General features: G+C 35.7%; 4 protein-coding genes and 1 non-coding gene across 6 annotated transcripts; 2 read left to right on the top strand and 3 right to left on the bottom strand.

Annotated features, from left to right (window-relative positions):
* Positions 1-4,339: 4,339 nt before the first annotated feature.
* LOC113702290 (serine/threonine-protein kinase SRK2I) lies at positions 4,340-9,972 on the top strand. The gene is made up of 9 exons (XM_027223419.2): positions 4,340-5,048; positions 6,558-6,632; positions 6,722-6,823; positions 6,937-6,990; positions 7,125-7,217; positions 7,521-7,613; positions 8,545-8,649; positions 8,742-8,840; positions 9,237-9,972. The coding sequence occupies exons 1-9, from the start codon at positions 4,863-4,865 to the stop codon at positions 9,525-9,527; spliced, it is 1,098 nt and encodes a 365-aa protein (XP_027079220.1). The 5' UTR covers positions 4,340-4,862; the 3' UTR covers positions 9,528-9,972.
* Positions 9,973-10,215: 243 nt separating this feature from the next.
* On the bottom strand, positions 10,216-14,050 carry LOC140010393 (probable disease resistance protein At5g66900). 2 transcript variants are annotated; one of them, XM_072057214.1, is made up of 5 exons: positions 13,222-14,050; positions 12,322-12,722; positions 11,718-12,088; positions 11,384-11,568; positions 10,216-11,278 (listed from the first exon to the last, which is right to left on the bottom strand). In XM_072057214.1, exons 1-5 carry the CDS (start codon positions 13,847-13,849, stop codon positions 10,437-10,439), a joined length of 2,427 nt encoding a protein of 808 aa, XP_071913315.1. In that variant the 5' UTR covers positions 13,850-14,050; the 3' UTR covers positions 10,216-10,436. The 2 variants fall into 2 exon arrangements, with proteins under 2 accessions (XP_071913315.1, XP_071913316.1); XM_072057215.1 differs by having other exon boundaries at positions 12,322-12,654; positions 13,222-13,454.
* A 3,232-nt stretch (positions 14,051-17,282) lies between these two features.
* On the bottom strand, positions 17,283-17,741 carry LOC140010293 (RPW8-like protein 2). The gene has a single exon (XM_072056853.1). It carries the CDS (start codon positions 17,739-17,741, stop codon positions 17,283-17,285), a length of 459 nt encoding a protein of 152 aa, XP_071912954.1.
* Positions 17,742-18,867: 1,126 nt separating this feature from the next.
* Positions 18,868-21,319, top strand: LOC140010392 (pentatricopeptide repeat-containing protein At4g37170-like). The gene has a single exon (XM_072057209.1). It carries the CDS (start codon positions 19,014-19,016, stop codon positions 21,147-21,149), a length of 2,136 nt encoding a protein of 711 aa, XP_071913310.1. The 5' UTR covers positions 18,868-19,013; the 3' UTR covers positions 21,150-21,319.
* A 517-nt stretch (positions 21,320-21,836) lies between these two features.
* On the bottom strand, positions 21,837-21,908 carry TRNAW-CCA (transfer RNA tryptophan (anticodon CCA)). The gene has a single exon. It is a non-coding gene; the product is annotated as a tRNA-Trp (tRNA).
* Between the last annotated feature and the right edge of the window lie 3,793 nt (positions 21,909-25,701).

Genomic DNA, 25,701 nt, shown 5'->3' with positions numbered 1-25,701 from the left:
CCGAATTCATCATATTTTTCTTGAATTTGAGCTTGAAATTTGGATTCCAACCCTACTCGAATTTAGATCCAATAAAATAATTATGCATTGATGAAAGGAATAATTTTGTATGATATTTAAAAATTTTCAAGCATATAAAATAATTAAAAATTTTCAAGCATTCAAAATTATTCAATAATGTATCATACTTTCTTTTTTTTTTTTTAAGGATAATGCATCATACTTTCAGTTCATGATTTTTTGCATGTAACATACTTCGATGTTGATCTATTATTTATAATGTATTAATTGAATTGTATTTTTGTTATCTTTGTATCCAATATATTTTTATCGTTTTTGAATTTGAGTTTTAATTACTTGTTAAGAAATATCCATCGATACTCATTAAATACCCGACCCATCAGAGTATGAGTTTGGATTTTTTTTCCAAACCTAAAACCGTTTGGGTTCGAGTCTAGAATCTAGATATTAATAAATTCGATGGATCCGGTACATCTAGTTTAATTCCTATGACATGCCAACATATAGATAACTATATGTAAAAATATAACGGGTTTTTTCACTCACTGAAATCTGTATTGCACGGTGAATCTCATTCATCAAAATTCAAATTCACTCCATGCGAATCATCAATTGTATGTTGTAGTTGCTCTGAAACTACAGATTGCCCTTCTCAACTAATCTCGCCTCTTCCATCGTTTGCTTGATTCAATTTTACATTTTCTTCTTTATTACCTTACGTAGGAACACTTACCGATTCCATGCCAATTCTCCACCCTCAAATGAAAAAGGGGAAATCTAATTATCTGCAGCTTGCTCTGCTCATGGACGTATATAACAAGAAAAAAAAATTTGAATTTCCAAAAATTAAGTGGACAATCAAACAATTTTATCATAACCGTGTATTAACACGCTCTTTTTAAGACTGTAAGGTGGTATTAAAATTATGAATCAGGCTTCTGGTAGTTATGCTTTCATCCAAACTACAAAAAGGGGAAGTTTCTCGTTACATAAAATAATCCAGTTACATACCCCACTCATTTATTCTTTGCTTTTGTGCTGTTACGTTTCACGGGAGTTTCTCTTATTCCGTCAACCGGCAACCAAGTTTACGGATAAGGACCTCCAAGAAATAAATTAGCGAAAATCGTTCAAAGCGTCCCTCACATTTTATAAAATAAATTTTTTCGTCATTCATCTTTAAAAGTGTAATTTTACGTCGCTTACAAATTCACATTGATCAAATTTGGTTCTTACCTAAGTTTTTAACTAATTTTTTGTCAGAATCCACCACGTGACTTACATGTGATCATTTTTTAAGGGCAGAATTGTCAAGTCAAATTTTTACATAATCTGATTCATAATCTCTCATATTTCACAAAATGAATTTTTTCATCTCTAACATTTTACAAAATGAGTTGTTTCTTTCCTCACATTTGAAAAAATGAATTTTTCCATCCTTCATATTTTTCAAAATCAATTTTTTTATCCCTTATTGATTATGTATACGAATAGTTTTTTTCTATAAACCCACGTATATGTGTTTTGATTTTACCTGAACAGTATGAATAATATGTAATTTATCTCTATTAGATTTTATCTAAACATGCTAATCGTAGTTATACATATGCTATTCAATAGATATATATATATATATATATATATATATATATAGGGGTTTAAAACTAATAATTTTGTTTGAAACCCATGTATATATTTATATGATTTCACCATTTGAATCTATTCAACATTTGTGACATTTCTCTTTTGGTAATAACTTTTTTATTGAGTTGTATAATAATATTATCTAATTAATGGGTCCTAACTCGAATTCTATAATTGTGCTAACAAATTTCAGTTTAAATCTGAAATTTCTATTCGGCACTTTTAAGACCAACAGTTGAATTATTTGCCTTGTGATTTTGTTAAAATTTGAAAGTGCCAGTCACTTATTTCTTTTTGTCATACTTTTCTTTTGTTTACTTTTTCTATCTAAATTTAATTCGATATAAACACTCGATACTATTTAGAATTAAATGTCTTCTTTATTTTCAAATTTTGAGTAAAAGAAAATGAATATAAATGAAAAATTAACAATTTTTTTAAACTCATGTGTATATCTATTTGATTTCACTTGAGTAATACGAATAGTGTGTAATATATCTCTATTTGATTTCACATACTCTTTGTACTGTTCAGGTGAAATCAAATAAATATATACACGGATTTTAAAAAAATTATTCACACATATGATTAATAAAAGATGAAAAAATTCATTTTGAAAAATGTGAATGATAAAAAATTCATTTTGTGAAATGTGAAGGAGGAAAAAATTATGTTATAAAATGTGAGAGATTATGAATCGAATTATATAAAATTTGATTTGACAAATTTGCTCTTAAAATATGATCACGTGCAAGGCACGTGGTGAATTTCAACAAAAAACTAGTCGAAAACCTAAGTATATACCAAATTTGACCAATGTGAATTTGTAAGGAACGTAAAATTATATTTTTAAAAATGAGGGACGAAAAAAGTTATTTTATAAAATGTGATAAACGTTTTGAACGATTTTTCCAATAAATTACTATGAGGTATGAGAAGGCAAATCAAGAATATTCCTTGAAGTAAAAGGTTATTTAACGTGAAATGGAATCCACTGTTCTGGATGGGTATATATATTTCCGTTTCAGTCATTATTTTATTCGGCGAAATACAGCAAATTATGCCTCTCCCGGGATTTTTTTTTTTTTATAATAAGGTCCCCTTCTTTGTGCATATGTACCGGACACTGGATGATGCCACCATGCTTTGTCTTACTATTATTATTATTTTTATCATTATTATTATTGGGTCTACTTAAGAAACATCAATAACCATTCGATTGATTGAATTGTAGATTATATGCTCACACCATTAACATATTTTTCAATAATTTTTTTATTTCACATATATTACATCAAAAAGTGTTATAATAGATTACAGAATTGCGTGACCATCCTATTGAAGTTCTTTGTGAACTTCAACCCAAGGCCGATGGGAAAAAATTAACAAAAAGGAAAAAACGAAAAGCAAGACGAGGAAAGCAACTTTGGAGATCGGTCCCCCTAGTGTATTACATTGGTTCCACAGTTTTATAAGGGTTTCGTGGTATGAAACAACAACATCTGTGCTTACTTTGTACGACTATCTTTTATGTTGAAAGACATGAGAATGTTTACACATATCATCATTAAATGAAGAAAATGTACGCGATCAAAGACATTTTATGATTTGTACTCCCCTGTTACTCTTTGGGACGAGGGGCCTGGACGGTTGCCAGAGATAATCGTCCCAGGCAGTTCACGGTTTGGATGAAATCTTAGAAATTTGTGCGGTTCAAATCACGTCTTGTAACTCGATTTTCACGTCGTGTGGAACCCACAAAAATGTTATTTTATTTTACTCGCTGTTGTTCAATTGTTACACCTTATACAGATGATGTTACACTATGTACAAATGATTAGTGTGTTTGGATTGTAAGTTATTTGAAATATTTTTACTGTAGCACTTTTTGTGATGTGATGTATGTGAGATAAAAAGGTAATTGAGAAGATAAAAAGGTGTATTGGAAATTGTAATGGTGATGTCAGCAAATATATTTGGTCAAATAATTGACTGTCCAAACACACATGATATTACACCTTTCGGAGCGATTGTTCTGACAACTGCTCCAGCCCGCGTCCTACTCTTTGGCACTGTTAATCCTTACAATTAACTTGCCAGATCACTGGTCCTATTCCCAATATGGTGGACAAAGTCATTTCATTTTGCTTAAAGTCAGCTGGTCATCAAAATGATGTTCGATGTACGTGTCCGATTGCAAGTCAGAAATTCAAATCTCTGCATTACATTTGCGGTGAAAATTCAAAAAAGCATATCATACAGCAGTGCATTCTTTTGACCCGGAAGTGGGAATCTCCCCCTATCATCCACCTTAGCCTTCCTCTAAGATTGGTCAAAGTTAGAAAAGGAGTAGGAATAGGAGTTGACACTTGATTTAACAGAAACCAAAAACACTTTTGCAAGCATGGCACACAACTGGCTCTGAAATTTATCCATAACGGGGGGATACATTCGTCATTTCATTGATACCCTATCCATTTACTTTTTTTTTTTGTTTAAAAAAAAAACACACACACGCACGCACACGCACAGAGAGCGACGCAAATTTCAACGAAAAACGAAAACTAACAGAAGGGACCACTACTGGAGTTGCGACGACGAAGTTCTGACCACTCGAGAAACATCGCCGCAACGAAGCGGGCATATTCTTGAAAAAAAAGAAAAGGACGATGGGGATCAATAGCGACAAAAGAAGCCATAAAACGCCGTCGTCTCAGGGTGCGAGCGACCGAAAAGCACCAAAACGTCACCGTCTGCTTTTGTCGTTCCCCCATCCACCAGGTGTATCCTCGCCCTCGCGCCCCACTGCTAATGTTGCCTTGTCACCATCATGCACCTACACGCCATTTTTAGATATTTGTTTATTTTATTGAAGACAAAAACAAATATCTTCCTCCTTTCCTTCCACCACTTGAACTTGATGGTTCATAGAGTATTTTTTAAGAACAATTTACGAAACTGACCTCCTCTGCGACGCCCCTTATCCGCTGCGCCTGAAGCCTGAAACTGACATTTCGCACGCCCCTCACCCATCTCCTCCCCAAAGCAAAGCCAGCGATTGGATTTCAGGAATTTGAGAGTCAACACTGGCTACTACTGCAGCTGGTATTCAGCCTTCCCTTCCCTTGCCTACCGCCCGGAGTGGAAAACGTCGACGCTTTTCTGCGACTGATGTTGTCTAATGTAAAGAATTATTGATGAGTAAAATGGATCGGGCAGCGGTAACAGTGGGTCCGGCTATGGATATGCCGATCATGCACGACAGTGACCGGTACGATTTGGTCAGGGATATCGGTTCCGGTAATTTCGGCATCGCCAGACTTATGAGAGACAAGCAGACCAAAGAGCTGGTCGCAGTTAAGTATATCGAACGGGGCGACAAGGTTAGCTTCCGAATTTCGTCTTTGAAGCCGAAATCGGTGTTTTCTATGGCCTTGGTGCTAAAATTTGAGCAACCACCTTATTGATACTCTGTTTGCTGGGTGCAAATTCGGAAGCTTCTTTCTTCTTTTTTGCCTTAAATAACCGAACTGGCCTTGGTTACTTTGTTTCTGGATAACTTTATTTTGGTTATTTCTGGAAATATTTATGTCTCAGGAGCATTTCTCACTTTGGGCCTTTCCTTTGTTCTTTTTCTTTTTCCTTTTTTTTTTTTTTAAAAAAAAAAAGTTTTGGAAACTTCAATTACTAACTAAGTGACTATATTGCTCACACAGGAGGATAGTAATAGTATGAGGATAAAGTGCCCGTTCTCTGAGTTTTTGTGCTGCATATTTTCTGCTGGGCAAAGTCAATTCAATAATGTGATTGGTCCTCAAACTGATGGTTAAAAGCTTGTGTAGCATATTTTCTCCACATTTATACCAAGAAAGGAAACAAAAAGAAAAAGAAAAATTGATTTCGCAAAATATTTGAGTGAAAAAGATTATGTTTACTGGAGTAATATGACCTGTTTTGGTAATTGGCCCTATATGATGTGGCTGGTCGAGAATCCCTATGGTTTCAAGCTGTGGAAGGAAAGAGAGGTGCTCGGAGACCCGAATTGTTATGACAGAGAGTTGGGTGATCTGTTCAGTGCCCTTCTCTCATGTATGAAATATCTGTGGAAAGGGTCTATCATCAGAATAAGGATTTTCATCCTACAAGCAGCACTTCAGCTGAATCAGCTCAACTTAATAGTAGTCTTACTCCATTCTAACTTTAGCAATTAGTTCATCTCTGGTCTCTATATTTCTCCCTGCCTTGCTTTCAATCTTTACCTTCTGAATCGTAGTATTTGAGGCGCTTAAGCATTTTAGCCATGTTCTATCTTACTATGCGATTAAGTAGATGTAATGTAATGCTCTATTGGAGTTTTGTGTGAGATGGTAGAAAAACTATTCTTTGTTCGTGCAACTTGATTTTTGAAGCTCTACTGGATCGTGCATTAACACTTGATTCCACTTGCACTGCTGAGGCTAGGATTTCTATCCCTGGTTGGTACTGTCATATTTCTGCTGTTTAAACATTCGAGTTGCAATTGAGCCATCAATTAACATTTAGCTTTCGGATACTTATAATGCAATGGTGCCATATTGTGAAAACTTTCACCATTCTAGGCTGCCATTTGTCTGTGTAATGAATACAAGTGACAGAATTCCAAAATGTTTTAGGGCCCCTACTACTGAATCTTTTATTTGAAGAAGAGGTAGGAGGCCAGGAAAACTAGAAAGAAATGATCAAATATAGACTGGTTTTTTAGATAGGTGCTTTACTTCCAAGATGCTAGCTTCAAGTTGGGGAGTTTTCCCTGTTTTCTCAGCTTGCCTTCTGTCCTCATGTAAAGCTACTTTTGCTGTGCTGAGTAATTTTATTTGTTTGATTGCTGAATCATCTTGTATTGCTTTTTGCAGATAGATGAAAATGTCAAGAGGGAGATTATTAATCACAGATCTTTGAAGCATCCTAACATTGTTAGATTTAAGGAGGTTTGCTACACATTTCATCTTCTCACATTATTTTTTTGGAGCTGGTTTGTTACTTGTCCACAGTTGATGAGCTGGCATATATAATTCAGGTGATTTTGACACCAACTCATCTGGCTATTGTGATGGAATATGCTTCTGGTGGAGAGCTTTTTGAACGAATCTGCAATGCTGGACGCTTCAGCGAGGATGAGGTTCATTGATATTCTTCTCTCCATTTTTTTTAGTTTTTTATTTTTTTAAAAGCTCCCACACCCTACAAGATTGTAACATTCTAAAATTATCTGAAAGTTTGTTTATGCTGCAGGCTCGTTTTTTTTTCCAGCAGCTTATATCTGGAGTCAGCTACTGCCATTCAATGGTACTCAAAGTTTAGTTATAAAGTTCGTTATGTTGTCGTTTTGATTACCCAACCCTGTGGCCCAAGTAAATAAGAATACAGAAATTGATTAATTGGCTTGACTCATCTGTTTTACCTTTTTTTTGCTCGTGAAGCAAGTATGTCATCGTGACTTAAAGCTGGAAAATACATTGTTAGACGGAAGCCCAGCTCCACGTCTGAAGATATGTGATTTTGGGTATTCCAAGGTATAATAATCTCTTATGAAGTTGTGTATCTAAATCCTCGCATTCTACTTGTCTCTATATGCAGAAAGTCGGGGAAATGGTTTATGGGCAGGGTACATGTTTTGTGTGTGTCCATGTTGGTTTTGGGGAGGAAGGTCTTCCTTCCAATTACTATCAATGAGGATTGTTGGCTTCTGGATAATTGGACATTATTAGATGACTAAAACCAGCTACTTGCACATGTTATTGTAATACTTGTTTTTCGGTCTTCTTTTTTCTTTGTTCATTGTGTAATTTACTGATGATCACTGTGTGTTTTGCTAGTCCTCTTTGTTACATTCGCAGCCGAAGTCTACAGTGGGGACTCCTGCTTACATTGCTCCTGAGGTTTTACTCAGGCAAGAATATGATGGCAAGGTACAAGGAAGGTTTTGGTAGAATTTCTGCTAATGTTAAGTTCTCTAATTGGATTTGCCTTTATGTACCATTATCTTAATTGGAGAATTATTATGACTTTTTTTTGCTTTCTTTGACTTGATACTTCTCAGTGAGTACTTGTTGCTGCACGAAGCATTTAGGGTTATAATCTGCTGCTGGAGTTCTAGAACTTTACTAGATTGTAGTGAGTACATCTTGATGGATAGCCACATCGGCCTTGTTTTCTTGTTCATAATAATGCAATTGTTCCTGCTTTCTTGCATTAATGCCCTATGTGTGTTGTCAGGAAAGTTATTTGTACTTGGATTTTCTTTGATCCTTTGAGGATGTTAGATATTGTCATGATTGCAGTGATGCTTCCTTTTTTCCCCCCTTGAGGATCAATATGGAGGAAATGAAAATAAGTGGAGGATGAAAGTTAAAATACTATAGTCTGGCTTCATTGTGTGCCTAGACTGTGCTTTTATGGATTCTGGAAAAAAGTCAACAAGTAATGTGAATAAAGCTGCATGAGGAACATCGGTAGTGTTATTGAACATTGATAGTGTTGTTGAATATTGATGTTCTTTTCCATGGTTATTTTGAATCAGGTTAGCCATGAACTAAACTACCTGTTGAGTTCCTGGGTCTTGTCTGCTCACTTTGGAATTTATTGGATGATGAGAGCAATTAAATCGTTCAAGCATTGTTTAGTGACTCTTTATTGTGAATCAACTAGTAACTGCCTGATTAGCTATCCATGCCCTTAATATCCTTTTCCTGGCACAAAGTCATTATTGCTGTTTCTAATTGGTTCTTCATGGCCAAAGTTTGGGATGATGTCTTACTATGCTTGCTTTATCATGTTTTTATATGTATCTTAAAGGCAAGCTGACATCCTGATGTAACTTGCATGCTATCTCTTTTTCAGATAGCAGATGTGTGGTCATGTGGGGTGACATTATATGTCATGTTGGTTGGCGCATATCCATTTGAGGATCCTGATGAACCAAGGGACTTTCGGAAGACAATAAATGTATTTAGTAAACTCATGCTATGATTGCTACATGAATTTGGTGCTTGTGAAAAACTATTTTTGGATTTTTATTTCTTTTTCATTCTATACAGAAAATATTAAAGGTTCAATATACAATTCCTGATCATGTGCAAATATCCGAGGACTGTCGCCATCTAATATCAAGGATTTTTGTTGCAGACCCTGCCCAGGTTAGTGCATCTATGGTTGAGGATGCAAAAACTTCAATTATCATATCTTTTTTTCCCAATCATCATTTCTTGTAGTATGGGTTTTTTTACTGTGTCCTTGATCATGTTCTGTAATTTCATGATAATATAGTAGAAAAATAAAGGTGGAGATCACTTCCATTTTTGACAGGAACTGGAGTGTCCATCGAGTTGTTTAGCAATTTGTTTTTCCAAAAAGAAAGTATGTTTTGTTCCTTATTGGGTGCAGCCCCAATGTCATGTTTGTACATTTACTGTATATGGACAATGAAGTAGTGATATCTGGACTCAATCATGTTTCACTAAATTTCAACTCCTGTTATGGTACACTTCATTTAAAGTTTGAACCTTATGCCTTGTGTTATATGCACGAAACAGAGGATCACCATTCCTGAGATCAAGAACCATGTTTGGTTTTTGAAAAACCTCCCTGCAGATCTGATGGACGAAAATACCATGGGCAACCAGTTTGTAGAGCCTGACCAGCCAATGCAGAGTTTAGATGTTATCATGCAGATAATATCTGAGGCCACCATACCACCTGTTGGCCTGTGTAACCTGGACATCATGGATGATGACATGGATGACCTGGATTCTGATGATCTTGATCTTGATCTTGATCCTGATCTAGATATTGACAGCAGTGGAGAGGTGATATATGCGATCTAATGTCATTCATGGCTGGGTTGTAAAAGTCAGTCTCTAAATGGAAAAGCTGCTTTGGGCTTACGGCTGCATGATGATGTGAATTTGAAGTATGGATGTAAGATTTTCACGCACAATATGCAGTAGTCTGGTCATAAGATGAAACATCAACGATCTTTTTTGTTACAAGGCCCGCATCATATGCAACTTTTTGGAAATTTCGTTTAAGAGAATTCAAGCTTTTGCGCATGGAGAGGAGAAAAATTAAAGGAGTGCATGACCTGGAACCCCATCCTGTTGTTATTAGTTGTCATTTTTTTTTTGGGGTTGATCTCGTGCTTTTTGTTGTTTGTTTTACTACTAAACACATGTTGTGCTCAGTGATGTATACACTGAAGTAATTTTTGCTACAGATACTTGAAGATTTTTTGACTTCTCCTTGTTCTGTATGTATACGACTGCTTTGTAATGATGGTCGTTCTGGAGTGGTTTTTTCTTTAATAGTAGTTCATTGCCCACTTTAACACGTACAGAGGTCTTACCAATGGCTTAATGCAATGACTTCTGACAATCGGTATCCCATTCTGGACTTTCTCCCCGTGAAGACTTGGCTATCTAGCTTTGGTTGACGTGGGCTGATTCGTTTAGAAAGTGAGCGAGCGCAGCTCTTCGACAGAAGATGAGATGGCGGTGTCTTGGATAATAGTGGGAATGACTAATTTGCAGCTGATCTAATGATTTATTCAAGCTATAGTCGTAGCGATTTAAGGAAACAACTTTTCGACAGATACGAAGCAGTGCCTTTGACAAGTTTATAGTGGGAATGGACTGAATGGCATGCGTAACAACTTGAGAAATAAATAATTTCACGTATCAGAACATTATTGTGTGGAGTAGTGAAAGCCATGCTGTTCTCCAGAAAGTGAACGCATCTCAAGGATCAAACCTATGAAGCCAATTGAGGTTTGCTTCTCTTCTTATCACCGTAATGTTCATTTTCTTCAAACGTTCGGCATGCGATCTCCAAAAATACGAGATCTCCTCGTCACAGATCACCTTCTCCAATTGCCCGAGATCCCTGACCGAAGGTGGCAACCCCCGTAATTCTCCGCAACCTTTCATGTGAATTGTTCCCAGAGCCTCCAGCTTACCAATTTCGTCTGGCAAATGAGCCAACTCTAGACAATCAGACAAGTCAAGGTACTTCAATTTCTTCAGGCCACCAATTGAACCGGGCAGCGCAGGCAGTTTTGTACAAGAATAAAGCCTCAACGCCTTCAAATTTGTCAGGTTTCCAATTTCTTGGGGAAGTGCAGTTAGCTCTTGGCAGTAAGTAATGCTGAGCTTCTCAAGACTGGCAAGATTGCATAACCCAACTGGAAATGCAATCAAGTCACTGCAGTAGTCGATGTTCATCTCCACTAAATTTGGCCAGATACTGGGAGCCCTAAAGCTACAGTTCTCGAATGCCTTCTCAATATCGCACATAACTAATGATATCTTCCTCAGATTCTTTAACTGCAACATGGAAATACCAATGCAAGGAATGGAAACGCGTTCCAACCTGATTCTCTTCAGATTAAGCACGTGACCAATCAGATCAAAATCTTTCAGTTCAGCCTGATGGAATCCATAGTTTGTAACAATTAGCACTTTGAGGTTGCTCATTCTCTCCATGAAATGGGGTAAGGCGTAGATCCTCGTTTGAAAATTCAAAACCAACACTTCAGCTTCCGGTTGACGCAGATCATGCCATTTTGAAGCAAATAATTCATCTGCAATCACGATATGAAATGCTCTTACTCAGAGGAAATGCAAGAAACTCCACAATAGACACTGTTTAAGGAGCAAACACCAAGTGGGAAAGGGATAAAGAAGACCTGTAGTGATGGACAAAAGACGCGGATGCAAAGATGGCTGGTCTCCTTTAGTCCACCAATCAGGAAAGCTGTTTTCGTTTATCTCCACGATCATTCTTGTTCTCTGTTCTATGGGATCCAGAGCGTTTTGATAGACAACCAAATCTCTGAGTAGATCATGCTGCATAGCAAAATGCCCATCTTCGCTGAGAATGAGAGAAAAATTAACATTAGGGAGGAATTTTGTTTGCAAAACTGTAAGCTCTTGCAGTAGCCAAAACATCCCATTCCATGGCAACTGTAATCATGTGTTGTTAACAGTAGCAAATTTATATAGCAGAAATCGAGAAACTACCTTTGAAGTACAAGATTAATCAGATTTCTGTCGGAAAGTTCAAGGAGGTGGACTAGGGTATGTACTTCCTCTTCATCTAGGTTGTACAGTTCAACCCATACATCCAAAAGTGCCGTAGCAGGTATTCTCTGATCCTCAGGGAACGACCCCAAGTCCAGGTAACATTCCTTGAGGTCAGGCAGCTCTGGTATTTCAGTGAGAGCGTCTAAGCTGGACTTGAGACAATTAAGTACATCACAGTGGGGATTGAAAACGGATACTCCTTCAGACCACTTTTGAGTTCTGTGTATCCACTTCGCTTCAGGCTCCCCACGAAGTGATTGGCCAATAACTTTAAGGGCCAAAGGAAATCCACCACAACCTTTCACCACCTGCCATTGGATAATCAGGTGTAGAAATTAAAACAAAGAAAAGAACGAATTCAAGATATGTACCAACAGATTACCTCTCTGCACTTAAAAAGTGCCTTCAAGCATGCTGACTCAATCAATCATAGGTTTTAGAGTACTACTAAAGAAGTTTGTTATGGATTAGGAAATTTCGATAGGTGAGCCGGTGTTTGTGAAAGTAATTGCTGTAGAGCATGCAATGACTGGTATCCTACCTTCTCAACAAGGTCATTTTGGACATCAGGGATCCCATCTTTGAAGGCTGAATGGCAGAAGAGAGTCTTTGCATTCTCATCATTCAAGAGTTTCAGTCTAAATGTTGTCTCAAAACTCCGGAATACAGATCTAGATGTTACTAAAACTTTGAATCCTGGTTGTGAAATTCTAAATCTCTCGATCAGGAATTCTGAGCCACGCCACACATCATCGAGGACCAGAAGTGAAGGATGAGGTTTCAGCCGCTTTAGCAGTGACTCAAACTGATTAATTGCATCTTCATCACTTTGGAATTCAGGCACCTGATGCTTATTCTTACTTCGAAAAATTTTCTGAACAATGAGCATCAGGTTAGGTGTTCTTGCAACATTGACAAAGAAGATGTTGTCCCTGAATCTATCTGTGCACAGACTACAAAAATCAGCAACTGTTCCATGCAAAGTAGTAGAAAAGAAACACAAACAGGGTGGTAATGAGAGCGTCAAGTCATTCATCGGTTAATCCGTATAAGTTCTACTGTAAGCTCAAGAGGCATATTAGATGACTGCATGAAAGTTATTTTGGGTGGGATAATATGAGAGCAAGCGTGTCCATGGATACTTTGAAAGCCCGAGAGTTAGACACATATATATATAAAAGTTTTAAACTCTAGCAAAGAAGAAATTCATCCATAGCTTGGAAAAGTAGTTTTACTAGTATAATTGTGATCACAGTTGGAAACCAATTAATGGAACCAACCTGACATTTTTTCTGTCTTTTAACTAAATCTGGCATGCATTCATCATAGTGTCTGATCAATAGTATTTAAGACGAAAAATCCAACCTTTTGACCATATTGAGAACATTTAAATATCCAAAATTAATGAATGAGTAAATAAATAAATAAAAATCTAAGATACCTCTGATTTGTGCATCGTGACAGAGCATCTTTGCCAATGTTGTCTTGCCACAACCCCCAGGAGCTGAAAGCACCAACACAGAGACGCCATCTTTGAGCAGCACCAACTTCAGTTCTTCAAGTGGCTCATCCAATCCAACCACAAATTCTGGAAATCCCGGAACATCGCACCAGCCTGGAAATCTATGACTAAGAAATGAAAGAATTTCATCCACCTTATCATCCATGCCTCGCATCCCCACCATTATCCTTCTACTATCTCTGAACATGTGGAGTTGTGCATCCAACTTAAAGAACCTCAAAAGGGATTGATCCAACGCATTCAGTTTCCTCGAGTAAGTATACTTCTTGTAAAAATTCCAACTTTTGATCTCCAAACACTTGCGAACTAGCTTTTCTGCTTTTCTTAATTGAGTAAGAAAAGACTCTGTTTCGTCCTCTGGACGATTCAATATCTCGTTCAACCTCTCTATGTCATCAAATATGGGTTTTATCGAATTAAGAGTTGTTTTCAGCCGGTCTAGGCTAAATTTGAAAGCGGCTACCTTTTGAGTTACTTCAAGAACTGCTGCCACCAATAGATTACATACTGATCCAAGAGCAGCCCCTTCAGTCAGATTTGCAGCCATTTGTGCTCAAGAAAAATATCAAGATCCTTCCCTATTAACCCTTTTAACTGTGAACTAGCGAAGGTCTAATGATGATGAAGAAATTTCCTGCAATGCTGATGAAGTTTCTCTTTTTCAGAGGAAAGTGCATTATTGAAGAAATGGAGTAGCACCACTTTTGAACAGATTCTTTCTGCTTTACAGTGGGTTTTTGCTTTTACTAGAACGTCAAAAACAACTCCATATGTATATTTGAGAAATTTGTATATTTCAATTATGTATATTATATATTATATTAATATAAATTGAAATATACAAATTAAAATATACAAATTGAAAATTATATATTTATATATTTATATATTATATAAATATTTATATAAATTAATATTATACATAATATAACATAATATACATAATATAATATACATAATATGTAATATTGTATACATAAATGTATAAATATTTATACATAATATATTATGTACATTATATTATAATATATACATTATTAATGTATAATATTATTATGTACATTATTGTGTATAATAATGTATAATAATGTTATGTATAATATATAATATACATAATATGTAATAATGTATAAATGTATATTATGTATAATATATTTTATATATATATAATATTATGTATATTATACAAATTGAAAATTATATATTATATATTTATAAATTATAAATTATATAAATATTTATATAATGAAATATACAATAAATATTACAAATTGAAATATTATATAAACATCATATTTATAATATTATAATATTTATAATTAATATTAATGTATATTATATATATTAAATATTTATATATATTATAAATATTTTATTTTATTTAAAAAATATTTTTATATATTTATATAAATATTATATATTATATAAATTATATATAAATTATATATAATATATAATATATATTATACATTTATATAAATGTACATTTATACATAATATATATTAATGTATATTTATAATATACATTTATATTATGTATTATATATAATATAATACGTTTATAATACATTGATACATTTATATTAATATACATAATATTAATTTTATATTTATACATACTATTAATACATTTATACAAAATATTAATATATATATTTATAATATATTAATTTATACATTTATAATAATATACACTTATACATTTATAAATGTATTTATATTATATATTATATATAATATAATACATTTATAATGCATTTATATATTTTTATATAAATATATTTATTTATAAATGTATTATAAATGCATAAATGTATATTTATATAAAAATATAAAAACTATAAATTATAATTTATAATTTATACATTTATAATAATATACATTTATAAATATTTTTATATTATGTATTATATATAATATAATACATTTGTAATACACTTATATATTTTTATATAAATATATAAATATATTTATTTATAAATATAAATGTATTATAAATGCATAAATGTATATAAATATAAAAATTATAAATTATAAATTATAAAAATACTCAAAAATATGTTTTAAAAATACCTCCAAAAATAATTCAAAAAAATTTATAGTAAAAGTTTTTCATATAGTTTTTGAAAAATAACCCCAAAAACAACTAATCCAAACGGACTTGTATTTCAAAAACGAGATGCTACAGTGCTGTTTTTTGAAAAATAACCCCAAAAATAGCTAATCCAAATAGAAATGTAAGAAACGGGTAAAGGTCTAAACACTGATTTGAGTTCGATAATGGGTAAAGGTCTAGAATAGATTCTACCGTGATCGAAAAAAGAAAAAAGAACAGTTAGGATCCGGTTAATTAAAGACTCGAGTCAGATTGAATTTTTAGCGAGCTAAAGCTTAAATTTAAACAAGGGTGAAGGCTCCTTTAAGGTTTCAAATCGAATTCAAATTTAAAATTTATATTTATTTGACTCGTTTACACTTGATAAAGCTTGAATAATTTTTTTATTATTTGTAATAAATATATTTAGTTATTAATTTTTTATGTAAGGATTATGTATATATTACAAATAAATTAATAATAAACATAAAAGACAAATCGAGCTTTCGAAGATCAAATCTATTGAACATATTTATATTGAATAGAATTAGAGCTTAAAAGTTGGATTCGATGCGATTCATTTATCACCAACCCTAGCTATAATTGAATTTTGTACACATCAAAATACATGAGAGTGAATTTTATTACTGAGATTGATTTTGATGGATAGGGCTGTTTCTCAAAGTCTACGTGAAGAAATGGAACCGTCGTGTCTGACTTGGGTAATTTCCTGGAAATTCAACGGAGACGTGGGACAAATTCAAAGCTGTTCGCATATTAATATTATTATCATCAGATTGTTAGTGTTACCAGTAAATATCTGTGGATCCTTCAGGTTATCAGAACACAGTCATGTATTTATGTCACACCAGCGTCTAGAGAGAAAACAATTATTAGTATTATTATTGACAATGATAAACACTTAAGCCGGAAAGTTTGAAATTTTAGATGCCTTCGGGCTAAATTACCGTCTTTATTGTAACAAGACGTTGAATGATTCGTGTTAAAATCTAATGCACAATTTTACTTTCGTTGGTTCCGGATATTGCAAAGCATCACCTAATCTTTCCCTGCACCATTTTACAACCCCAGAAAGATTGACCAAACATGACGAAAGACAACGGTTTCAGCCAATTAGCAAGCGTTTAAGATCCAGAGGGACGAAACACGAAATCTACGGGAAGAACCAATCAAAATATCTCGCTTCAGCACAGGGCTGCAAACGAATTGAGCCGCTCGAGTCAAGCTCGAATCGAACTCGATATTAATCGAACTCGATCTCAAAATATTAAGTTCGTTAGTTCACGAGTCGGCTCGTTAGCTCGCGAGATTGAGTATATATATATATATATATTATTTTTATTTAATAATAAAATTATATATATTATATTTATTTTTTTATTTTTTATTTTCATAGTAAAATTACGTATATATCTTTCATATTTTATTATTTATTAAGAAAAAAATATTATTTTATTTATTTTTTTAAAATAAAATAATTATTTTTTATTTTTTTCGGGCTCGAGCTTAAAAATTGTTGGCTCGTCGAGTTTGATAAAATTTAATCGAGACTCGACTTGATTAGCTCAAAACTCGACTCGTTTGTAACCCTGCTTCAACAGGAACTTTAAGTTGGAAATGGTCGACTTTACCAACATTTGTTTCATCAGTAAGCAGGAGAGGATTAATACATTATTGATAATCATCTCAACATACATTGGATGATATGAGCATTAATGATTTTAACCGTTTCTGCAAGACTGAAAATCAGTAGCGGCAGCCGGAATAACTTACAAATTCAGCCGGAATCGTCGCCGCCCCCCCCCCCCCCCCCCCCCAAAATTCCCCCAAACCCAGACAAGCAAAAACCAAGTTGTAGTTGTCCTTAAACAGCAGCAGTGTTCTTGAGAATTGCGAGCACTTTGTCCACTTTCTTATCCATGTCATGCACTCCAACCAAGACTTGTTTGGTGTCCCTCACCAGAAGAGCTTGCACATCCACCTCAAAGAATCCGATGACCGAATTTTCCAAATCACTTATTTTCTTGGAATAAGAATACTTCTTGTGTAACTCCCAAGACTTCATTGTTGAGCACTTGGCAACAAGCTTCTCACCTTCTCTTAACCGATGGATGAACAGCTCTGTTTCTTGCTGCGGCCGGTCCAGTGCCATATTTAGCTTCTCTATATCATCAACAATTGGCTTTACTGAAGCGAGAGTTGACTTCAAGCTGTTAAGGGAGGAACTGAAAGTGGTTAACTTCTGGCTTATTCCCAACACTGCTCGGAATAAGCTATCGAAAGCTGTTCCCAAACCAGCCCCTGCGCTTAGGTTTACGGCCATTTGTTGTATCTGGGAAGTTCCTCCTCCAGTACAACGCCCTTTTTAATCTCAATAATATCTCCTCCTCCTTTTTTCTCCTTTCGTCCTTTTTTTTTTTTTGTGTGTGTGTGTGTAAATGGAGGAAATTTCTTTTGCATCCGATGCCGACGCTGGTGCAGTTGAGCTTTGATTGCACCGACGTCGAATATGATTCCACCAGATCAGTGCTGAAGTGGGGACCTTCATAACTTTCCAAGCAAGAGAGGGAGAGAGAGAGAGAGGGAGACCAAGACTTTTGCGAAAGGCTAAACGCCACGTGCTATTAATAGGCAAAGGTTATGTCCCAGTGAAGGATTACATTAACTAGTAATAAGTATATGTATAGTATTAAATATTAAACATAATTAATACTAATTAAAAATTGGTTCATCATTTATGTTTATATTATTGAATATTTGAATACGTAACCTTTATTTTTATATTCATTAATTACTAATCTTGTTTTACGGCTTTAAACATAGATAACCAAGACAATGCATATGAATTTCATGTTAACATATTAGTGTATTATCTTTCATCAGTTAAAACAATTAAGTCATTTGCAAATTAATTATTTAGCGTATTATCTTTTTTCGTTGAAACGGCTAATCCCATTGTCATTACAAATTTCGAATTTAATTAGGAAGTGAAATGAATTCGGTTATCTCCAATATGAAATTGAAATAAGTTTAAAGATTCACAAATCAAATAATTGAATTTACTGAATTCATTGTAGCGAATTTGTACCGCTGTCTACCCCCAGTTACGCTTTGAAGGTAGTAGCCCACAGCAAGTGGTTTTATTTATTTTCCCTTGTCTTTTGCTTTTATTTTTAAAAGAAAAAAAAAAAGAAAAAAGCCCTTTATTTTTGAAAGAGAATAAAAATGAAAAGAGAAAAGAATAAAAAAAAAAAAGAAGAGAAAATGCTCAACTCGGTTGGTATCAAAAGGAAGAACAAAGCAGCAACCCAACGGACAAAAAGAATAGAAAAGCAGAGGCCCAAAGTCATCGTAACCTCTGACCTGCACTTGTGGGTCGAGACACACAGGTGACTCAAACATGCTGCCGCCTTAACAGAGGCTCGTGTCAAAACTCAAAAGGACAAAATTCATCGCCATGCAGCTGTGTCTCCGCTTTGACAAAGTGGTTACTAACTTATAACCAACCCAACTTCCATTGGTAGCAGGAAGTCATGGATTGGATTGCAGAAGCGATTTTGAACGTTCCCATGACTGGGATTCCGGCGCTCAAACCATGAAACTAAGCCCACGGCATTTTCGTTCACTGACGAAATCGTTAGCTCCTAATCATTCCTTTTCATATCTGACCCGTTTTAAAAAACCCACTGCTTCGTCCCCTCGTCCCTTTTCTACGCAAGCCCAGTTGAATCAGCAGTCGTTCCCGCCAAAAGTTTTCTTCAAGCCGGACGCCAGAAGAGATCAAGAGCAACTGATTGACCGTTTGTGCGGGGAAAACAAATTCAAAGAAGCAATTGAAATCTTATGCCAACAAAAGCGTTTGAAAGACGCTGTCCTATTGCTCCAACACCACATACGACTCCCCTCTGCTGCTATTTGTTCAACCCTTTTGCAATTTTGCATTAGGCAGCGAGCTTTAGAGGAGGGGAAAAGAGTTTATGATCTGATCAGGCGATCTAATTTTGTACCTGGTGTTTTTATTTCGAATAAGATTCTTGATTTGTTTTGCAAGTGTGGGAGTCTTGAAGATGCGCGTAGACTGTTTGAGGAGATGGGCAAGAGGGACTCGTGTTCCTGGAATACGTTGATATATGGGTATGCGAAAATTGGTCGTATTGATGAAGCAAGGAAATTGTTCGATGAAATGCCCGAAAGAGACCATTTTTCGTGGACTGCGATGGTATCCGGTTATGTTAGGCATAACAAGCCAAGCGATGCGCTTGAGTTGTATAGGTTGATGCAAGAGAGTGGCAAAGTAGTCTGTAATAAGTTTACAGTTTCCAGTGCTCTCTCAGCTGCTGCTTCTATGCAGTCTTTATACTTGGGCAAGGAGATTCATGGTCACATTATTAGGGGTGAATTGGATTCAGATGCAGTGGTTTGGAGTGCATTATCTGATATGTATGGAAAATGTGGGAGCTTAGATGAAGCCAGGTATGTTTTCGATACGGCGTTGGAGAAGGATGTCGTATCATGGACAGCAATGATCGATAGGTATTTTGGTGATGGAAAGTGGGAAGAGGGGTTCTTGTTGTTCTCAAATTTGTTGAAGTCAGGAATTAGGCCTAATGAGTTCACATTTGCTGGGGTTCTAAATGCTTGTACGCAGAATACTGCAGAGGGCTTAGGTAAGCAGGTTCATGGGTACATGATGCGGTTGGGGTTTGATCCGTTTTCATTTGCAGGAAGTGCTCTTGTTCATATGTACTCGAAGTGTGGCAATATGGAGACTGCATATAAGGTTTTCAGATGGCTGCCAAGACCTGATTTAGTATCGTGGACCTCGTTGATTAATGGTTTTGCTCAGAGTGGTCAACCCCATGAAGCTCTCAGGTTGTTCAAGTCGCTGCTTGAAACAGGTATTAAGCCTGATCATGTTACGTTCGTTGGGGTCCTTTCTGCTTGCACCCATGCTGGTTTAGTGAACCAAGGGCTCAGATATTTCTACTCAATAAAAGAGCAACATGGATTAGCTTATACTGCAGATCACTATGCTTGTGTGATTGATCTCTTGAGCCGAGCTGGTAGATTTGGAGAAGCTAAAGACATAATCAGTAATATGGCCATGAAGCCTGATAAGTTCATGTGGGCTTCCTTACTTGGTGGTTGCAGAATTCATGGAAATCTTGACCTTGCGAAGCAAGCAGCTGAAGCTCTATTTGAAATTGAACCCGAGGATGCAGCTTCTTATGTAACTCTTGCAAATGTCTATGCCACAGCTGGCAAATGGAGTGAGGTGGCAAAGATTAGAAAAATGATGGACGAGAAACGAGTGGTAAAGAAACCAGGCATGAGTTGGATTGAGATGAAAAGAAAAACTCACATCTTCTTAGTTGGGGATCAGTCTCATCCCAGGTCCAAGGAAATATACGACTTCCTGGGAGAGATTTCAAAGAAAATGAAGGAAGAGGGTTATGTGCCTGATACAGAATATGTGCTGCATGATGTAGGAGAGGAACAAAAGGAGCAAAGCCTCTTCTATCACAGTGAAAAGCTTGCAATTGCGTTTGGGATTATTGCTACTCCGCCAGGGACACCAATAAAAGTGTTCAAGAATTTGAGGACTTGTGTGGACTGTCACACTGCTATTAAATTTATTTCAAAGATCTCAGATAGAAGAATTACTATACGGGATTCAGCTCGATTCCATTATTTTGAAGGCGGAAGCTGTTTATGTAAAGATTATTGGTGATCCTGGACGATAGATTTTTTAGAATGTGTACTTCAGGTCAGGAGATTAAGATGTGGAGAAGACTGCATTGCACCATCTGATCAAAACAGATTAGTAGCCGTGGATCATAATCAATTTTCTTTTCCATTCCTAAGACACATCTTATGATAAAAGTTTCCTATTTTCCTTCATGTTTCGGGAACTGCTCCATTTTGTGATACTTAGAATGATTTTTCTTTTTTTTTTTTTTTCTTGAAGAAAAAAGGTAATATTGGAAGAAGAAAGCATCGGTCTCATAAGTTATCTATAGATTGTTTAAACGTATTCCATGCAATACAGTAGGCCATACGGTTTCGTGAGTATCTGGTAGCTCTAGTTCTGTAGCTTCAATTGAAAAAGGGTTTCCACACGTCTTTCCCTCAGAAAAGGTTTCTACACGGCCTTAAAGCAACTTCATTCTTGTCCTCGGGGTCCTACAGCAGAGAGAATAAAAATAAAAGAGAGTTATCACTTATCAGCAGTGGGATTTCGTTGGTCAATTGCTAACTGGCACTAGGATTCTGTTCAATTTAAAAATGAGAGGACTTGTGGGATTGACAAGCACAGCCATAACAAACACAAAGGCGGACGTTCAGTTCAATTGGAAAATGAAAGAACTTGCGGGATTGACTACTAGTAAAGCCATGAAGAACAAAAAGAGGCGGGGATTGAACCCGACGTGAATCGAACACGCAACCTTCTGATCTGGAGTCAGACGCGCTACCATTGCGCCACGGATCCACATTGCCTAACAGGGAAGACGAAATGCTCAAGTAACTGTGTCTTCTTTTGACCTCCTCTTCCCATAATTTGCTCCTTTTTTTTTCAAATTCAATTAAGAACGAGGGAAAACCTGATTAAGGTACAATGGTAGGCAAATTACTGAACCGAATATGCAAGAAGTGTAAAAGGAGTGTATATATATATATATATATATATATATATATATATATATATATATATATATATATAATTTCCTGAAAGCAAATCCTCATGAGTGATACATACATAATACGTCCATGCAAGCAAAATATATCCTTATACTATATAGGAATGAGTTTAGGGTAAAGATTTCAACTGCAAGGATGGGGCTATTTTGGGAATATGAGAGTATTTGAAGTGCAATTGGAGTATTAAATATGAATCATTATAGCTGATTTGATTTTTTTTTATAATTACTTAAATGTCCTCTCAGACATTTAAAGCTATGGATAAGTTTAACAGGTGACAATATTTGATATCCAATTAAATATTAGGTACAATTGAATTCAGCTCTTCCGAGAAAATCAAGGCAAAAGCAAAAAGTAGTACGCAGTAGATATTTATTATGGAATTGATCAAATTAAAGCTGATTACAACCGTATATAGAGCAAAGAGCAATTCAATCCAAGGACGCTTTTCTTTCTTATCTCCGATGCTTTTGTTTTTTTTTTGGGAAAATTGTAATGCATGGCCACGAAATAAAAGATCAGCAATCGTGGTACCTACAGGCTACAGGCTACAGGTCAGAGAGAGAGAGGAGGAACCGAGGAAGGTGATGTAATGCTAATTGCTAATACACTTGGGGCAGCAGGCAATGGAAATAAAATTTGGGGAGTACACGTGCTTCTTGTCAGCACGAAACGTGGAAGCCATGCAGATATCCTCTCCACACTTGGACTGACTGGAATCAGCTGCAACGCAAAGATCAGGTTGGGCTTTGGGCCATTTTCTCAGCTGTCTGGGCTTTCGGCGTGTGGTTTCCGTGCCCCGTTCTCAACTATTTGGGCTCCACCGTTTAAATTCGGTGTTTACGCGTAGTCCATTGGACTATCAAAAACAAACTGGAACTCTCACCGGTTATCTTATTTGGCGAGTCATATGCGGTCAGAGTGACGCTGACAGGTAAATTTATGACAACGCATTAATCAGCAATTTTTATTTTGTTTTATTCTCAGTAGTTAGAAATTAAAAAAAGAAAAGGATTCATTAACTTAGGCTACTTAGCCAACCCATAGATACTGTAATACACTGGCTAGTATTTTTCTACATGTCTATATCCATCGTACTTCTGAATACTACATTTTTTCCCCTCAAATTTTTGAAAACCAGCAAACGTATCAGGTGCAATGCTTGGGCAAGGCTCTGAATAGGTTGAAACTAGAACTTCTTGACGCATTAGTCAGTAGTGTAAGTGCCAGTAATGCATGTGTAGGATTTTCTTATTATCTTAGATGTGAAGTGGCAGCGCAATCTAGACACAAATGGTTTGTGTACAAATGCATTTGTACCTAATGGTTTGACCTTAGCATTTGCAGCGCAATCTAGGTAGCACTGACTTAAAAAGCATCTTTCTTCTGACTTTCTGTTTGTCGCCATGCATGCACGCTACCTTTATGCTGTGATGGTCAGAGGATCTGCACATGCATTGTCCTCCATCACTACTCTTAAAGAAAACGTAATTCTGAAAAATATTAATAAAAAAGAAGGTAAAAAAAAAAAAGAAAGGTAAATTGATAGTAATCAGCTTTATTACATTTCTTCCGTTACATATCACTGGCGGGAACAGGATTGCAAACGAGTTGAATCGAATTGAGTTGGACTTGTTAATATGCGAGCACAAGTTTGGGCTCGAGCTCGTCGAATCAAAAAATTAAAACTCGAGTTTAATTCCATATAGGAAAAGTAAAGTTTGATCTCGACTCGGTTTCTATTTCACGAGTTTGGTTCGATTTTTGGCTCGCAAGGAGCTCGATTTTAATTGATGTAGGAACATTTTTGTAATTCCACGTTAACTCGAGTTTTTCAAGCGACTCATATATTAATGCTTGACTCATCGAGCAATCGAGCCTAATAAATGACTGTTCAAATTTAACTCGTATATATTAATGCTTGACTCAAAAACTCCGCTCGCAAATCACTCGAGAGCATTGCAGCCCTAGCTGCGGGATTTCCCTGTAGCAGCATATTTCTAGAGGAGGAGAACCGTAAATTGATCAGAATCTTGGAATTTCTAAAGGTATTCACGTCTAGCTGGCAATATGATGCATAATACGACGCGTAAAGCGTATACGAAGCGCGGTCCCCATTCCTCAATTCAAGTGTTCGCAAAAACAAGAGCCCGTCACATGGTTGTCCATAATTTTGTTACAAAAAATTTTGTTGTTGTTGTTTACGTTAATTAAGATACACTCCTCGGCTCCTCCTCATTATTCCTTAACCCCAAATACTTAGGTCCAATCTATATCTTTACTTATTCAATTAATGTTCCTCGATATTCCATGCAGTAGTGGACAATAATTAGCAATGATTGTCAGTTGTTTGAGGAGGACAAAATACTTGGTATTTTACAGAAAGTTTAGCCCGGAAGTGTAATAGTACCAATGTTGACTCATCTTACGCACAGCGAAAAAAGATTATTGCTAGAATGAGAAAGGGAATGCCAATAATGTGTCTCCTATATATATATATATTTTTTATCAATTATCATTTTATCTATAATATCCTGCATTATCCTAATAATATAAGGGGAGACTCAACTGGACCTAGGGAACGGACGGTGGGGACTGAACCGCCAATATGTCTCCTATCCTATCTTGTTGAATACACTTTCTGTAGTTGAAATTGGAGTGCCAAATGTAGAATTTATGGATACATATATATCCTACTAAACAGATACGCTTCACAGCCCACTTCTATTGTCAAATAAAAATCCTACTTCAAATTCAAAAAGGTATTTCACTGTTCACAATAAAAATGTATGCTATTAATGACTTGCTAAGTTTTTTTTTTTTATTTTTAATTTTGACGTCTGCTTATTAGTAAATCCAAGAAATGCATGTTACTTTCACTCTAAATAGTAGAGTATTTCCTAAAATTGTTAGGCATTTAAAGGTTAACACGAGAAGTTCGAGCGACATTATGAGACAAGCAAATTTTTGCCTAGGCAAATCAAGTGCTACATGAGAAGAACAGAACCTAAAGAGGGAAGAAATATGAAGGAGGCAGTGCTCATGTTGGTAGGCCTGTCAACGGGTCGGGTCTAGACCCGGATCCGAACCGGATCCGTGAAATTATTGCGGGTATGGGTAGGGATTTAATTCTGTTTTCCGGATCCGGATCCGGATCCGTTTTGTCAAACAAAAAAAGGGTCGGATACGGAATATAGTATTCCGACCCGTATTAGACCCGGATCCGGATATAAATGAATTAATAATTTAAAAAATATATATTTATCAATATAATTTGATTAGGGTGATGTATTTTAATAAAATTAATTTGATTTCTTTTCTTATTTGGTTTTTTCTTTGCATTAGTTAGAAATTAGTTTACAAATATATTTTTTTCTCATTTTTATTAGAAATTATAAAATTTGGTAAATTTGTTCGGGTAGACCCGGATCCGGATCCGGGACCCGCCGGATCTGGATCCGGAACATAGAATAAAAGACCCGTCGGATAAACGGGTCGAATCCGAATCCGGCATAGTAATTCGGGTCCGAGTCCGGAATAATGAATTTCGGCCCGAACCCGACCCGTTGACAGCCCTACATGTT

This window comes from Coffea arabica, chromosome 7c (assembly GCF_036785885.1).
Source record: "Coffea arabica cultivar ET-39 chromosome 7c, Coffea Arabica ET-39 HiFi, whole genome shotgun sequence".
Classification (NCBI taxonomy): domain Eukaryota; kingdom Viridiplantae; phylum Streptophyta; class Magnoliopsida; order Gentianales; family Rubiaceae; genus Coffea; species Coffea arabica.
Note: the sequence above shows the minus strand (reverse complement) of the source record. Positions and strands in the feature narration are given on the sequence as shown.